Source organism: Lineus longissimus, chromosome 6 (assembly GCF_910592395.1).
Source record: "Lineus longissimus chromosome 6, tnLinLong1.2, whole genome shotgun sequence".
Classification (NCBI taxonomy): domain Eukaryota; kingdom Metazoa; phylum Nemertea; class Pilidiophora; order Heteronemertea; family Lineidae; genus Lineus; species Lineus longissimus.
In genome coordinates, this window is record NC_088313.1 from 21,269,381 (window position 1) to 21,287,738 (window position 18,358).

Here is an 18,358-nt window from a genome sequence, read left to right on the forward strand (position 1 = left end):
ACAGAATCAAGTTTGATAATTGGCAGATAAAGTCACCGATAAGAAGTATTATGATGTAGGAATGTCGTGCAAACTTCATACTGAAAGTAAGACATATTTAAGTATCTGGCAGTCCCAAACCTAAAATTGGGTGGGGGGATTTTTCCACATCCCTGATAAAGGGAAATAATGATGAAAGATGCATGCAAAGATCATCAATAACAACTTGAGCACCTAACCAGGAACGAGATACATTGCTTCATGCACAGTGATCTTGCCTCTACTTGAGTTGACATGGAGTCCATGCCAAAGAAAGCCCATCAGAAGGAGACCAGGAGCTCTTCCTACTCACCCCTTCTGTCAGCACAGTTCATGTGGTGAGAGGGAGCGAGTAGAAGAATCCCAATCTCCTCAAGATGAAGAAAACATGTCTTACCTTTCTACCGAGGATGTGCATTAGCTCCTTCTTCTCAAGGTCAAGGTTGACTCCTTCAAGGTCAGTTGCCATGGCGAATGCTACAGTCTCAACCACTTGTCGGTAGATCTTGATACAATCCTCCAATTCACCAATCTTTCGTTTATTTGAGATCTCACCAATTTCAAGTTGTTGTATTTTAGAGATTAATTCATCCTCAGGTAAGTCACTGATGTCGGTTGTCTTTGGCATGTATGATGGCGGATGGCGGTGGGCTTGCTCAGACTTCGTGATGAAGGAATCGAGGCGGGAATGAAGTGAATCTAACCTATCTTTATAATCCTCAGGTTTTCTATCAGCACCTTTTGCGCTACTTTCAGATTTAGCACCAGTAGCAAACTTTTCTATCTCCTCCTGTAGCCTTGCAATCGTGTCTTTATACCGCTGCTCCCTGTGACTGAAATCATCTAGTTCCCGGTCAACGGACTCAGTCCGACTCCTGTCCATGGAGCTATCCTCCAGGTCATGCAGCCTGCTTTGTAACTCCTGCTGCATGTCCATGAGCTCCACACAACGATTAACCAACTCATCTGCTGACTTTTTACTGAGGCTCCTACGCAAATTGTCCTTCTCAGCGCGTGACAACCTGCCCTTCGGTAAAGATTTCGGAGCACTTTGAACACCATCAACAAAGTCTACTGTGATTGCTTCCTCGAATACAGGGGCAGCCTCCGCTCTGACACTCTCCTCCTGTGTCACACTATCAAGTTGAGCAATTGCCAACTGCTGCAACAGGTCTTGCTCAGTCTTCTCCAGATCAGAACACTTGGCCTCTAGTAGCTCATTTGTCTGTTTCAAGCTGTTCAACTTGTCCTTCAATTCCTTCTCACTGCACTCAAGGTCACTGACCATCTGTTCAAGGTCGTCAACCCCCTCCTTCAGATCATGCTCGTTGGACTGCATACTCTCCACCTTCTCCTCCAAGTCATGTATTTTCTCCTCTAGCTTTCCGATCTCCTGCCGGGCATCGTTCTCACGATCTTCAGACTCTTGCAGCATTTCCATCAACTTGGCTTCAGACTCGTCTAGGATCTTGACTCGCTTATTCAATGACTCAATATCAGTCTTGGCCTTCAGAGTATCTTTCTCAGCATCCTTCAACTGCTGTTCCTTCTCCTTCAACTCCAGCTTCAAGTTGGCGATATCAGATTCTAAACTCTCAACTTTGGTTTTCGTTTTCTCAGCCAATGCATCATCTGAGTCCAACTCATCACGTAACTCCTTCTCGTTGCGTTCCAACTGAATGATCCGTTCTAGTAACTTCTCCTCCGAGCTTCGTAGCACATTGATCCGATCCTGCAAGTCTTTGCGGCTCGCTTTATCCTCCTCTTGCTCCGTATCGAATTCCTCCTCCAAATGCATCAACTCCTCACACTTCTCATCTAAGTGTTCTTTCAACTCGCTGACCCGTTTATTCAAAGCTTCATTCTCGTCCTTCAAATCCTCATTGAATCTTTCAGAGTCTAACAACTGATTCTTCAAACCAGCCAACTTGGGTTCTAACTCAGAAATGGTTGTTTCATGTTTGGCACACATATCCGCAGCCTCAGCTAAATCGTTTTCCAACAGTTTGACCTTCTCCACCAACTCAGCCTCCTTGGCACTCAGATTATGTTCAAGGACATTCAGCTTCTCCTGATACTTGGCACTTTCCTTGACCTCCTGATCTAGGGACTCTTCCAGCTCCTTGATCCTCTCCAGATTCTTCTCTTGTTCTTCCTGCTCCTGAGCAAGCAGGACCTCTTTCTCAATACCTTCCTCCATCATTGACTCAAGTTGTTTCTCCAGCATCACCTTCTCAGCTTCCATCTGCTGCAGTTGATCACGCAGATCCAAGTTCATCTGCTCGGCCTCAAGTTTCTCTTCCCTCATCTTGTCAAAGTCATTCTCGACCTCGCGCAACTTGTCGTCCAACTCAAGCACAATATTCTGCTTATTTTCACAATCTTCCCTGAGATCCATCACCATTTTTAAGTTGTCATCGCCCTCTGCGCCTTGTTTATCTAACAACTCCTCCAATTCGCAGACGGCTTCCTGACTTCTCCCCAACTCTGCCTCCTTCTTGTCTAACTTGGTTTGTAAAGCAGACATATCGTTCAGGCGCTCTTCTTCAATGGCATTCAGATGCTCAATATTCTCAGCATTCGTTCTTGTCAACTCGGCATTCTTTTCCTTCAACGCTGTGTTCAAGTCCTCCTTCTCCTTCTTCACTTCTGACAACTCCTCATCCTTGTTCCTCAGACTCTCAGATAATGCATCCATCTCCTCTCGCGAACGCGTCAACTCTTCATCTTTGTCCTTCAAAGCCTGATCCAGGATCTCCATCTCGTCAGTAGTCTTGGACAACTCTTTACCCGTTTCTTGTAGCGCTGGCTCCAGTGCCTCTTTTTCCTGGCTGACCTTGGCGAGCTCAGCCACCAACTCCTCTCCCTTGGCAGTGAGCTCCTGCACCTTGCCCTGCTCTGCCATCAACTGCTCTTGAAGATCGGACTCACTCTGCTCCAACTGATCTAACTTCTCATCCTGAGCCTCCCTGTGTTTCTGATGGTCAGCAATCTCCTCCTCAAAGTCCTTTATTTCCTCCTGATACTTCGCCTCAGTCTCATCCAGAAACTCGGCCGCAGCCCTTAACTGTGCCTGGAGGTCATCTACCTTCTCGTGCAGCTGGGTATTCTCCATCTCTAACTCTGACAGCTGTTTCTTCAGTGCATCCATCTTTTGAAGCTCGGAGTTTGGCCCCTCATACCGCTTCAACTGTTCACGTAACATATGCTCCGTCTGCTCTGCCTCGGCTAATGACTCGCTCAGTTTCTGCTCATTAACGTGATACTGATCCAGCTCTTCCTGCATCTTGCCAATCTTTTCATAACCTTGTTCCTTGGTGTCCTCGATTTGATCCCGTAACTTCTCCCGTTCGTCTAACAACTCCTTGCTTTGATTCTCCGCATCACGTATTTGATTACGTAACTTATCCTTCTCAACTTCAGACAAGGATATCAGCTCAGTCAAGTCAAGGTTTTTCATTTCAAGACTTTGGCTTTTGTCAGTAAGACCACTGATTTCCTCTTTAAGTTTGAGTTCATGTTCATCAGAGTCCTGTTCGAGTTCATTGAGTTTATTCTTCATTGCCTTTTCATTTTCTTTCATCTGGTTGGTCAGGTCCTGAAGTTCTTCAATCTCCACTTCAAGGTCAGATTTCTCCTGGTCAGCCTAGAATGCGAATACAATGAAGAGAAGGTGTCTTTAGTGGACTAATTGACAGCTGGATCTCTTTCAAAGAAAATTCTCATACTTGTAAACTTTATCAGTAAAAACTTACTTTAATCCTCTGCATATGCTGTGAACAATGCCAAAGGATAAAATGTTCAGCCCCCAACACCTGAACTCTTTAAAATGAGTCAAATTCTTTGGATGGTTTTAGAATGCAGGGAAAAATAGATGTAGAAACACCCAGGTCTGTGTTATACCAAACAGAAAAGGTATGAAGACTTTCAAAGTGAATGAAAAAATATCAAAGTACTATTTCCCAACTAAAAAGGTATTGGAAAAATGGCCAAGGGTGTAAAACCTTCTGAGTGAGACATTCACAGATGATAATTAACCAACTGAGGATGGAGGTTTGGTTTCAGATTATGGAAATCAGTCATTGCATGACCAGTGTCAGCCAGCCCTCATAGGGGCAGTGAGGTAAAAGTGACTAATCAGTAAGCTAATTACCTTCTCTTTGATATGATCACTCTCCTCCTCATGATCTTTGAGCTGTTTGAGCAAATCTTGAATGTTCTCCTTCAGTACCTTCTCAGATGTCTCAAGGTCACTGATCCGACCTCTCAAGGTCATCTCAGCTTCCTGAAGGTCAATGATCTTCTTCTCAAGGCCAGTCTTCTCAGGGTCGGACAACTGTTCAGGTGTCATCCTAGAATGGGACAAAGTAAAGAACAATTGGAGTAAAATGGATCATGTTTTCAGGGTCAGAGACCCGATGTCTGACAGTTATCGCATTGTAGGGTCATGACTGTTTTCCTAAAGCAAAATGAGGGGAATGAGGTGGATTGAATTGAAAACCTTCATGAGGGTTCTTTCCATGAATCAGGAGGACAAGCGGATTACATAAAGAGTAACTGATCTGTAGGAAGATAAACAAAACAAAGGTATACATCAGATTTCCCGCAATTTGGCTAACTAAATGTTGACATCTGCATCCTTTGGACGTGGTGCAACTGCACATCCATAACTAATATCATCCAAAACTGTGGTGATATGCTTGACAGAGAGAAGTTGGGCCAAATGACCCAATCACTGAACTGAGACAATCCATCAGACTTGAAAGGATCCGGTACGATACATTAACTCGATATCCTTCATTGAAGACACAAACGACAGAAATAGACAGAATCACCATTCTGTGAAATCAAGTCAATACTAATTCATTGATCGTTGAATCAAACAGACCGACCCTTGTGAAAATCGCCTGTTTAGTGCTCGGAACATATTTTCCAAAGAATTTGTCAATTTTCAAAGCATAACTGTCCAGGCCACCATAACAAATACTACATGTAATAGGTATGTCTGGATATTGTATATATCAAAACTTACAGTTGATAAAAGACTATGCTCAAAACACGAAGTCATGACAGAGATAAGGTATCAGATATTGATCACCCCTTGAAACAATGTTCATCATTTGGGTTGAAAGGCCTCATAAAGTAAAGATGTCATCTGAAGTGTGTAACATCAGGACTTGGCTCAAAATACTTCAGGCATCTTGTGTCCTTGTTCAAGCAACTTTATCACTCACAACATCATTACCTTTGTTTATAACTCTTTCATCATTAATTCTGTTCCCAATGGGAGAGCCAGGTATAAGTGTCCTGAATGATTATGACAATGAGGTGTCATGAGGCAGTGGACATTTAGATCTCAAATGAATAACAATTGCTTCAGCAAATCCTCATGAGCAGTTTGAGCCACCTACCCCTTTCCTTTCATTTCCTCCTCTGACTCCATCTGACTTGAAATATCACTAAATCCACCAAATATCACATTCCACAAATTGATATCACAGTTAACTTAGCTATGATTAGGATAACTGGATTAACCTAAATGTCATAGGCCTACTCTCTCAAATATAACTGGCTATGTTTAAGGCATCTCTATACCATGATGGTCGGCTATGTATGCTATTAGTATGTAAGTCTGGTACGCTATAGCTAATACTGTTGTCCTTTTTACGCCTGGGCACACAGCCTTAAAGGGGTCCTTGGCTGGCCTCTCGCCAGTAACAACACTTTATTCACTGTTAAGCACATTCTAATCCTGTTGGGAATCACCTGGTTTTAGGTGAGTGAAATACCACTACATTGTATACAAACAAACACATGGGTATGTGAATAACTATCAAGACCGGGAGTCAATATGACACGGAGAATATCTAATGATATTCTCATTGGATGTGATGCTAATTACTATTATACAAGGCCGGGACAAAATGCATGATTGGGTTTTCCTGCCGAATTTGTTGAACTTTTTCATAAGTTCAAAATTGTGAAAAAATTTCAAAGTCAAAAAAGTTTTGGGACTGATGATGTTGTTTCATTTTGAGCAGAAAAAAAAAAACCAGTGAAAAAAAATTTTGGACTTAGAAAATTGTTCAGGGTTAGGGTAAGGGTTAGCAGGAAAAAAAGTCAAAATTGAAAAATTTTCAAAAGTCAAAAATTTTCCCAATCGCCCAGTCGAGTGGTCGTGGTCTGGGTACCAGGGTGGTCATGTTACCCGGGGCCTTGTAATGGTAATTAGAGAGGAAACCATTCAGGACAGGCCATTCTTGGTCGTCATAGAGGGTGGGTTCTACTGTACTTTCATATGCATTTATATTTCGTCATTGTATTCTAAGGATGTCTATAACAATAGCAGCCTTTCTTTTCTTCTGACAATTCTCAAGTGTGTCTTGGATGGAAGAATGAACCATACAGAAAGATATCGCCTGGTGACAGCTTGGAGTAAGACAGGCCTCGAGACTTAAACTATGAGGGAAGGCAGAAGACTATGTTAGTAGCACATAAAGGACAGCACTCTTAGTTCTGTCAGCAGCTCTCCAGCCCTGCGCTTCATTGGAAAGATCAACCCATCTAAACGTCACATGAATCAAATGTCAGATTTCATTTAGATTTCTTGACTTCTCATTCACTCGTCTCCAATATCGGCAAAAATATTGTTCACGCATTGGCTGCTTGGATGGTGATATCCTCTCTCACTCAAAATAGCTGACAATAAATCTGCATTAAGAATTGATTCAAGTTTCCACCGATCGATAATGATTGGCAATATATTCCATCGATTCGTCATCAATACTGAGCGCAAAGTAATCAAGCTTGATTGTTGACCCAAGACAGGCACTCACAAATCACGATATTGCTATCGACTCATTGTATACTTGATACAGTTTACGATGTTGTGAGCTTGCAAAAACCACCTTCAACACAGTCAATCTCACTTGCCCTTCAGGACCCCCTTTGAGGCTGTCCGAGCCACTTTAAGATTTATACAAATCAAACTTGTGGTGGTCCATGATGTGGGTATTGATCTTATTGATCTGGTCACTGTCTTCAATAATGAGAGATGAGCTTGCTCCGTCCCAGGACAGCTCTGCATATGCCAACCCTGGCTGGTATTTAACATTCCATTTCACACATCTCAATCTCTATATACCGCTCATTTGCATCGGACACGAAAACCTCATTATTTTTAAGTTGTGACTGTGTTTGAAAGCAAGTCAGGCGTACTATCAAAACTGAAACATTCTCCAACGCAAACAGACGGAAGTGAATACAACGCTGTGGTTAAGCCACTTCTAAGAAGAAAAAAATAGCTTTGGACTTTGTGCAGTGCTGTTCTAGTTTGATATAGATGCTGATCTGTAGCACCCTCTACTCACAAACTCAGCAACTATACATTACTGAAGGCGAACCTTTCACACTTATAATTAGCATTTTGGGTAGAAAAGCCACATGGACTTCATACAGGACACTTCACAGCCTGTTTGAAGGAGAGCTGAATGGTTTGGCTCACACCAAACATGTTCTATGTGATAGGACGCATCCACTTCTCCATCAACAAGTATTGACATCAGTCTGGCGGAGTTTTGTCAATGCTGTGCCATGGAATGCCGACAAACATCAATACATTGCTGGTGTGTCAAGTATGGCTCTGTCACACATTTAACATACATACTGAAGCAGCCAGCAAAGACATTCCTGCAACATAACTCAACACAACTTTTCTTTGTCAATCTCTATGAGACGAAGACATATGATGCATCATAATAATGTCCGGAATGCAACCTGTTAGCTTAAGCTATGCACTAAATGACTGACTCTCTTGCAGCTCAAAAGCCTGATGCAAAATTAACAACTTGCGGCTCCACTTTTGCATGACAAGTTCTCACAATTCAACCAAATCTCTCAATAAAGAAGACATCTTGAATGGACACACAGTGGAGGAATTTGTGACGAGATACTGAAGTCTTATCAATCAATGTGATGAAAGATTTACGTCTCTTCAAGTTTGGCATGGCACATGAATCTGTTGCATGTCTTATGATTCCCCAATCCCATCCCAGGAGACCGCACTGATTAATTATCAATAGCGCAATATCTGACGGCAATCCATGAAAGTTTCATATCGTGAGAATAGCTTGACAGTATGATTATGCATGCTTCTCTTTGACTGGTAATGGCTTATTGAACTTTGTTCAACCACCTGAGGGGGGGGCGTTATTCACCCAACTAATTGCAATTGTTCAATACCTCCCCTCTTCCCCACCACCACCACCTTACTTCCACAGCGAAATGTACATAACATGTGAAAAAGTCATTTTGGCCCAACTTCACCATACTGCAATCAGGTGACACTTCACCATATTACAATGAAATGAAAACCACTCTCATTTCTCATCAAACTTGAGTGCCATGTCCGACTAATTGTTTACCTTTCATCATCTGAGATCAAATGTCAAACACCAAGGTATGATTTGATATCAGTCCCTCTACAGTCAAGGTGTATTTTCATATATATACAGGTCAATTAGTGGAGAGATATTCACTACAGAGGAATCCTTTTGTAAACAGTTCATTATGGGCTATTGTGGAGGTATATGACTGTAATGCTTGGTTTATTCTACCCGATATGGCTTTCTCGTCAGTATAGAGAAGTGTCCTTCTGGCCGGGCCGAAAATAGGCTTTCAAAGGCTTTCAAAACTAGCTGGATTGTAAGAACAAACAATTTGGCTCTTAAACTGCTGATTCAAGTTCTTTTTATAGATTTCTCCGAAAAACTCAAAGGGTACCTGAAGTAGCCGCCTTCCACTCACCCTGCAGGTGTGCAAAAAATAGAAGTGAATTATCAGCCTAATATAGCATTCCAAACTGGGAAGGATGTCAATGGTTGACTTGAGAACGTGTAACAATGAAGTGAATGGGAACGAAACCTTTTTGGTGTTAAGTGCATCACCTTTTGAGGTAACGATTCAGAACTGAGAAACAAGACTTGGTAACTTGACAATGTTACAAACTGATTCTGAATATTCAATATCTTAGAAATGATGATCCTGGAAAAGCATCTCAGCCTCTACTTTTAAGTAAATCATGCATGTTGTAAGAATGAGGTGAGAATCATGTTGGTCAACCTGCCAGACCATTGAAACCAAAGTTATAACATCATCACAACCCTCACTGATGACTTCATCAATGTTCATTTGATCACTCTCTTACACGGAGCCTTCCTCACAGGGTTAACAACATAACAATGCCCATAACTTTAAGTCCAACTCATTTACATTTACCTGAGATAACCATATACAAGATACACATACATTACATTACATTCGCTAAGTCAATACTTTTTTCCACGATAATTATCAAAACACCAACAAACCACCTGTACAGAATTCCCGTCAAACATTACCTGATTTTGACCTTAATCCCCGACCCTTTCAAGGTCGTCGTGTTCGCCGACAGCCTGTCAAACACGTTCTCCATTTTTCTGAATTTGACAGTCCAGGCCTACTTTGCCTCCATGCTTTCTTTCACCTTATGAGAGTATCCGACATGTCTACACCAGAGCCACCTCTACGGCCCGGTCGTTGACGGCACTTCTCGCTAGTTCTTACAATACCAGTCGGGGCTCCCGAGGTGCTATTGTATCACATGTATTGACTTGCCTTATAATGAGACGGAGCTGACTTAAAGGCAAGCTGTCCTCGGTTATTTGATATTTTGAGAGATTGCCGATTCTTAGTTCATTGGAGTTTTCTCTTTTTGTCAGTTTAGAGCTCGATTAATGACCAAGAAGAGGAAGCAGGCCACTTATAGAGGAACCATTTGTGACAAGAAAATGTAGTCAAACATCTTTTGAATCCAAAAGTATCTTGAAATTCTTTGTTTCTTCACAAAGTTTCTACATTTGCAGTGCAGATAATGTTTCTACTTTATCGATTCATTCATTCATGAACAAAAAACTCATGTGCACAGTTTAGAATTTGCATTTTAGCCACTTCAAGAACGCAAAGTCTGTTATTTCAAAGTCCAAACCCAAGTGAAGGTTTAAGAGAAGTCGAAACAAGGCAGAGGCAGGGAAAGCGCACAAGGTCTCCAGATGGCTACGTTTAACGGCACTTCAAGCAGTTTTAGAAAAGTCACAAAGCGTTAATAAGTACAATCGATAGCACCACATATCATTCCAAAGACTACTTAACGTTGGCAGAGAAGGACGAGCATGCACCATCAGAAGTTTTGCCAGATTGTTTTCATGTGTATTGGCCTAGACCTGTAAATGATGAGGTGGGTTTCAATATGTGAAATCCTGACATTGAAACTTCAGCAACCTCCGCATCACATCCACAGAACTGAGAATCTGATGCTGTCATCTAACACTGAGGACAAGATGATTAAAGAAAGAAATGAACAAGTCATCAACTCACCTTGGTGCTGCCTGAAGCTGCGATTCATTCTCCACCTTAACAATAGGTTCTTCTTTCAGCTGCTCTAACTCCGTCTGCATCTCGGCCATCTTTGCGTCTGCCTCCTTCTGTTGATCCTTCAGCTGCGAGATCTCGTACTCCTTCGCCTTGATCTGCACCTTTAACCGCGGAACGTCGGTCTTGTCCGCCTTATCTTGCTGACTCCGCTCGTAGAACTTGGTCCTCAAGACCGTGTTCTCATCATCGACAGACTTGAACTCCTTCTGTAACTTCTCTAACTCCTCTTGTTTCTTCTTCAAGTCAGTATCCTTGGATGTCACTTCCTCCTCCAGCTGGATGTTCTCTACGCGTAACCTCTGATTGTCAAGGTCAAGGTCACTGGACGGAGCATTTAAAGGCTGTTCAGATTCTAATTTCTTGACCTGCTCCTCGAGCTCGGCAATTCTGTCGATATCTTCCCCAAGTTTCTCGCCACGGATTCGCTTCATCATCTTATTTATGTCCACCTTGGCTCCTTCGAGAGCTTCCTTGATATCGTAATAATTCTTCGTCACTTCCCCGTTGATTTTCTCCAGCTCTTCATTCTGTTCTTTCTGAACTTCGAGGTCAAGCTCCAGCTGATCGGTCTTCTCAACCAGTTCAGTCTCATGTGAATCTTTTTCAATCAGTTGGTCCTGAAAAACAGGATGAAAACATCAGGACTGAAAGATGTGCAAAGCTATTTCAGCAGTGGCCTAATGACTTGGGACACCCAAGCTAGCAGTAAAGATGTTTGAACCCCACAGTTGGTGTGAGACTTTAGGCAGGTGTCTTTGTCTAACTTACCTTACCCCACAAAGGAGTATAAACGGCTACTAGTCAGAGATGCTCAGGTCGTAGCACTGATTGAGCAGCTCATCTCAGTCCTACTCGAAGGTTTCAGGATACATCTGTTCGATACGAAGTCGGATGACAACTTGCAGCATAATTGATATCAGACTATACGCCCCAACTTTAACTTATCAGTGGAGCATGACAAGGACATGCAGCACTCATCATGGCATATCTTATCCAACCAACGAATTGCTCGATGTTCAACAGAATGGGTCAGGCCTGGCTTGCAAAGTCACAGAAATTCAAACCATAATGTGAAGCACATATTTCATGGTGACCCAGGGTGAGAAAGTGTATTGAAAAGTGAAAGACCTGCCATGGTGCTCTCAACAATGAATGTGTAATATAAAGTGCACAGTGAACCAAGTGACATATGAATTCAGTCTGAGATATACCTTCGAGTCCAAGCATTGGTATATGAGCTGGAAAAGATACATAGCAAACAAGGTTTTATTTGAGACCAGTGTGCCTGCAGTCAAGTAAAATGTCAAGAAAACGGGTCAAAGAAGAGAGTAGTTTCTCATGAGTCACTTGAAGATAGGAAACCGCAGCCCCTGGAGTTGTTGAGAGGCAATCAACCTCATCAGAAAGTCAAGTTCCTTCAGGGTCTTCAAACAGTTCTTAAAACCTGTCAGTGAAGTAAATGACGATGCCTACCCTGAGTTGCTCCAGTATCTTAGCCACCTCTGGATCCGAGGCTGCCAGCGTCTGTAACCGAATGGCATCCTTCTCTTTCTCCAGTTCCTTGATCTTCTCTGTCAGCTCCTTGATCATGCCTTCCCACTCCTCAGCTTTCTGCAAGAACAAGCAACACAACAAGATAAAACAGTGCTCCATTTCTGCCATCCAACTTGAACTCAATGGTCGGAAACCTCTAAATCAGCCATGCAGTTTGCCAATATCCCACAGTGGCAAACTGTCCCTCTGAAGTTTGATATGAAAGACGTAGTTACAGTGATTTTCTCTGAGTGGAAGCACACTGCTTCATTCACACATGGTAGAAACCTAGCTCTTCAAAGCAAGACACTCTAACTTCAGGTTCTTCAGTTAAAGTCTACATCAGAAGCTGAGAGCAATTGCTGCTTTGAGGCGTGTTGATCCATGAGCTTCGTACCTTCTGATAGTCACTGAACTTGCCAGCTCTCTCATCGACCAACTCTGTCTCTGCCGAGCGACCTTCAAGGGCACTTCGTAGCTGATTACGGAGGTCATCGATCTCCTTCTTGAAGCGATCCTCTCGCTTGGCGTACGCATCCTCCGTGTAGTTATGGACGGCGTCTTGCTCTCGCAGGTCTTTGACTTCATCTTCAAGCTGACCGATTTGCTGAAATATACAAGCTTGATATTACCAACAACAATCCTTTCTCTGCCAGCTGAATTCATTGGGAAACGGACATGAAGAGAGATGTCTCAGGTGGGACGGGTCAAATCCATCACTTCCTCTCTCATTCAAAAACGAAGTACTATCCCTTCAAGTCATGGCCTACTTGAATGTTCCATAGCTATTCGACCAATTACTCTAACCAATACATGATCCATCGATTGATTCTCTCCTGTGCAGAAAGGAAATATGTGGACTTGAAAACTAAAAGTGCCAATCCAGTAACAAAACAGAATTGAACCTAACCAGTGCAACCATCTCACTTCACAGTACTAATGTTTGTCAGAATTGAGGAACAAAATGTTACAGTTATACTCAACACATACAGACAAATCAGGTAAGACCTCAATGTCACCAAGTGAGAGATTGGCTGTCTCACCAAACAACACAAGGGCGGAGCAAAGCTGTGAGCCAAACCGAGGCAACTCGCAGGGGTCTGGGGGAAATGTCAGCTCCACCCAAGCAGTGCTTGGTGATCCAAGCAAAACAAGAGGTGAACATTTTTGGTCTTATCTATTTTGCTTTGACTTACAGCAGGAAAGGATGAGCCAGTCCTAGGTCTCTATGGAGTTTAGCATTAGGAGAGAAAAGGAATCTTTTTACAATCAAATTCATTGTTTTCATCAACTTTTGTTAGTCCCAAAAACAGTAATTCTAGGTCACTGAATTTAAGTGTTCCCCACCTGATAGATTGGATCCAACTGAACGCAGAGATTAAAGATGTTATTGGCACATGGAGAAAACATCGCAAAACAGCCTGTCGTGTGGAAGAAGTACCACAAGGGACTGGGATGACAGCATGAATTGTACATGACCAGGTAAGGGAATGATTAATACGGTCCACATCTCATGTGGGCACTTACCACGTCTGCTGCAAGGAGTTTGTTCCTCGTGTCCTCATATTCAATCACAAGATCAGGATTGACTCCTGCATCCGTCAACAACTTCGTCTTCTCGTCCTCGAGTTCGCGGATACGATCTTTGAGCGCTGCCTCTGTGCTCTGTGACGCCTTCAGTCGCTGGAAAATGGACAACTTTGTTGATTAGAACTGATACCAGGAAGCATAAAGGCACTACCCTCATCTGCTGGTACCAGGACTCATACCCTCAGCTGCTGGTACCAGGTCACATACCCTCAGCTGCTCAATGGTAGCAACAGCCTCAATGCAAACCTATTTCAGTGATGATGATGATATTCCGTCTGCAGGCTGAAGAAGAGAGGGACTTTAAAGTGTATATTCTCACCAGAGGTGAAGTGGGCACCATCCTTCTTCCCAATGGTGAAGAAGGAGCTATTGGTGCTGGATAGTCAGCAGACGTCACAGGGATGAGTAGCGCCCTGTTGGGTTTTGGTGAGTCATAATACGCTACATCTAGCGTGGGAGCTATGATACTGAGCCGCCGCCTTTCCCAAGGTGACAATGAACTACAAGGCTGACCCGAATCACTCTCATCTACATGTACATCTATCGGAACTCTGTTAAAGTCATCGAAGGCAGTCGGACCAGTCCCACTGGTGACACTAGCAGGTGACTTCCTAGCAGACGGTGGAGTGTCTATTCGAATCGGTATCGATGTCATGCTGTTGGACTGTTCCTGCCCCATTGGCTAGTTTTCTTACAACTCTAGATTACTGAATAATTCCAATGAAAATAACTCTGCAACACCATCTTCTTAGATGCAATTCTAGCATTTTCAAACAAATTTGGTATCAATCATCCATATCCATTCATTGGTTGCTAACACATGATCCAAAGAGAAACTGTCAACCTGCTAATCCAACAGTAGCCTCTCAACAGGAACCAAATGAATCACAGCAATTCCAATAGGTGTAACCAAACTCGGCACTAACTTCTACACGCAACCAGTCCAGCTATTAGATATCTTCTATCTATGCCTCATAGCTTGTCAGCTGCTCCCTCCTCAGAGATGGTGCTCACAGAGGAACCTCGGGGAGAGCACATCCCTCTCTCCAAATAACTCGATTGAATCAAAGCATCAAAATGTAACCAAGGAGAAGTTTCGTGTCTTCCTTGTGGTGTTACTGTTGGACACCGTTCCAATGTGGACCAGTTTGCCCACATGAAGGGTGTCCCTGATAGAGAGGTTATACTATAATTGCACTATCAATATCTCAAGCTCTCAGGTATCAAGTAATTGGTGCTGTCTGACTTTGGTGGAACAGGTGGCTGAGGTCATGCACCCATCTCAAGTCTGGCCTGGCTATCGCTGGGAACAGAACCATCTGGTGGTAAGGGAGAGAACAATCTGCTCGATGATCTCATCTAGCACAGGTTCAAATCTTGTTTTCAAGGTTAAACATATCCAGCCTTGCACAGCTGGGTTGATTAGGGTGCACTGACAGACTCACAGCTACTGTTGATCATCTACCTTCATGACTATGAGTTTCGGACAACTCCGGAACGAACCATGACGAACTCTCTGCCACCTCTACCTCTATCTACTTATCATTTCTGACTACAACAACTTGACCACTGCAGTTGCATATTAAGAATCAACCGGAGGTTCAACCATCTACCCATAACTATAGGCGTCCTGACTGATTCTATATTGATGGATGATGGGTGTTGGTACTTACATCCAAGAGTATGCCATGAAATGCCCGTGGGTTCTTTACGAAAGATCAGACAACATTTATACATGTCACAATCACCTGGACCCTGATAATATATCACTGTCTTGAATTGATTTGATTCGTTTATGACTTAACATCTCAGTCTGGCAGGCTTGATCATGATGTCTTTTCACTCTTAGATTACCGATACCTCCTCAAATGGAGGAGCAACGGAATGCATGACCAAAAGAAATCTCATAGCAGAGACTCTATGCTGAGCTTTTTAGGACGTTTCTTTCACCCAAGAGACCGATTCATAGATTACTATTGTCTTACCTTGTCAGCAATATCGAGCATGGCCTTGGCCTGGAGCAGAACTGTCTTCTCTGGTTTGCTGAGACACCCATCCTGAAATAGAGAAAGAATTTATCAAATTATGCCGCTGTTTGCTGATAACAAATTTGGACTTAGAAATTTTTTCATCTTTCGTCAGTTCAAAATTTTTAAAATTTTCAAAGTCAAAAAAGTTTTGGGACTGATGATATTGGTTCATTTGAGCAGAAAACAAAAAAAACATTTTTAAAAAAATTTTGGACTGAGAAATTTTTTCCGGGTTAGGGTAAGGGTTAGCAGAAAAAAAAGTCAAAATTCTGAAAAATTTTCAAAATCAAAAAAGTTTGGGACTGATGATGTTGGTTCATTTGAGCAGAAAACAAAAAAAAACATTTGAAAAAAAATTTTGGACTTTGAAATTTTTTCATCTTTTCAATCTTCAGACAACTTTTTTCAATGTTGACCCTCTATGCACTCATTAACGTTGCATCCAAACCCTTCTTTTGACACCAACATGATCAAGGACCAGCTTTCACCGCCGAGAATGATAATGATATGGTTTGCACCATGATATCCCGCAGACAATTCTTTAAGCTCACAGGCTATAACTTATGAAAACAAACAAGAAAGGCTTGCTCAATAACAAGGTCTTTTCAATCTCTTCGTCATTGTATTTTCTATTGTCAAAGTTATGCTGAGGTATTTCAATGGGGATCGAGAGATTTCTGTTCAATATGAGGCCTAGTTTATTCACCAATTCTAAACCCAGGAAATAAAGGATTGTCTAGCATTATTTGTCAATTTAACCCCTGACATTCAACGGTGATATTTGGGTCCAAAGTTTGAACATAGAAATTCAACCATGAACACACCTCTCACTTTGCACTTCCTACAATGTGAAATAACCCACCAAAGATTGTTGAAAAAGGTCATCATGACCTGCTATGTTGGATGACATTGCAAAGCATCACAAAAAGGGGCTGTTTTCCAACCCGTCCATCCTGATCGCTTTTAAATGTTGTTAGATTTTGGAATCGCCCTTCTCTCAATCCGGCAAGCAAACAGACTAAAATACAGGGGTTCTATTTGCTAAGTTCTTCATTGCTTTTTGGATTAAAGCAAGTATCGTAAGCAAGTAAAGGTGGTAAGCTAGGCCTACTGTGTTGATAACGATAAGGTAATACTAATAAGGTTGTTCAGGAATGGTATAGGCCTGCCTACTTAAGCACTAAGGCCTAAATACAGGAACAAAATGTGGCCCTTTTGTGAGAACAACTCAGTAACAATGCTTTCTGGTGATGATTAAGATAGCTCATCCCCCCCCCTCCCCATCCCATCAACTCTCTCACCTTATCAATCTCATCCAACTCTTCCATAAGAACCTCCTCCTTAATAACATCTAACCTCTGCGCCATTCTACCAGATGAGAGCTACTACAATCCACATGAACGGAGGACAAGGTTTCACCCTTTTTGTCAGAAAGATTCAGAAAGAATCATGGTTTTCTGTTCAGTGATGATTCTGATGTCACATTATCCCAATTCCTTGAAAGTTAACTTCTTATTGAAAGCGTTAAAAGCATAAGAAGTTGCCTAATCCAGTTAGTCAACTCGTGAAACTGATGAAAAATGACATCAAATCTGGCCAAAACTTGACACAGCCGCCTCTGAACTTGTTAATCCTTCTCACAGACCTCTCGACAGTGACATTCCACTTCTGGCCGGAGGTTTTGAATTTGTAGGCCAAGGTGGTTGTTAAATCCACATTAAAGAGCTCATCCCACAACAGACAAATAATGTCAGCTTATATCCTCGAGTTATTCCTAGGCCTTGTTAGTTAAACTCATAGGCCTTTGAGATATATCACAGGTGCATCGGTTCAACTTTTCTCAAAACTGGATCAGTTACATTCCTTGAACCTTTGATACACTAGAAGAGCTCGAGTCCATCAGACAGGGTGGAGAAACTGTCAAAAACTTGATGAAAGATAGAATTGGGATCCTAAACTTAAGGTAACCTTGTGTAATATCCAAGAAAGTTCGGAGTGAAATCGATGAAAAATCTGAGAGAAACTGAGCACATCGACACACAACTCCCAGCCCTTGTTCCTCAGTTCCTCCTTAACATTTACAATAGATGACAAGGCCAGGGCCACGAAAAGGCCAATCGTGAAGGAAGTCAACTCAACAGGAACGAGGCCTATGTCAAACTGTTAAGAGAGTAGGGCCTAAGTCAAACAGGTATAGGTTAAGGTCTACACGCTGCAGCAGGCCCCCTTACTACACCCTCAAACAATAGGGTTTAACGCCTAGGCCCTTTATGAATGAACGGTTCAGGAACCCAAAGTCTCGTTAAGTATGTATGCCATTACAAATACATACACCTTGATATGAATATGTTAAGGTTCTATTCTCGTTCAACGATTCCAGATAGCATTCTAGTGTGTTCAGTCGAGTGGCACACTGTCGTAATTAAAGCTTGAAAGGGATTATCCGACCATAGGCCTTTTGCTATGAATGGTAAACACACATTAGATAGGCCAGTGTGATGACACCTCATTCAACAAGCATATATACTTGAATGAATTTATACTTATTATGTAAGTTTTAGCAAATAAATATGGTTATTAAACATACACAATGGTTTAGAAGATTAACAATATTTCAATCCTTTCTTCAAAGAAAAGTTTCAAGCTTAATGAGAAAAATTCTACCTTCCATTGTGTTTAACAGCAACAGAAATGAATACAGTTAAAGATGATTATCC

The 18,358-nt window shown here is 42.2% G+C and overlaps 1 protein-coding gene across 10 annotated transcripts in view; it reads right to left on the bottom strand.

Annotated features, from left to right (window-relative positions):
* Nucleotides 1-18,358, bottom strand: part of LOC135488931 (golgin subfamily A member 4-like) — a 79,035-nt gene that overhangs the window by 37,745 nt on the left and 22,932 nt on the right. For 9 of the 10 annotated variants that reach the window (XM_064773901.1, XM_064773894.1, XM_064773900.1 and 6 more), the window contains exons 12-18: nt 15,597-15,668; nt 13,549-13,704; nt 12,419-12,628; nt 11,962-12,099; nt 10,432-11,105; nt 4,172-4,370; nt 416-3,664 (exon numbers count right to left, since the gene is read on the bottom strand). In XM_064773901.1, the coding sequence (XP_064629971.1) occupies nt 416-3,664; nt 4,172-4,370; nt 10,432-11,105; nt 11,962-12,099; nt 12,419-12,628; nt 13,549-13,704; nt 15,597-15,668 (4,698 nt within the window). Of the gene's footprint in view, nt 1-415; nt 3,665-4,171; nt 4,371-10,431; nt 11,106-11,961; nt 12,100-12,418; nt 12,629-13,548; nt 13,705-15,596; nt 15,669-16,942; nt 17,817-18,358 lie in introns of those variants that run through there. The other variant, XM_064773903.1, reaches the window with a different exon arrangement.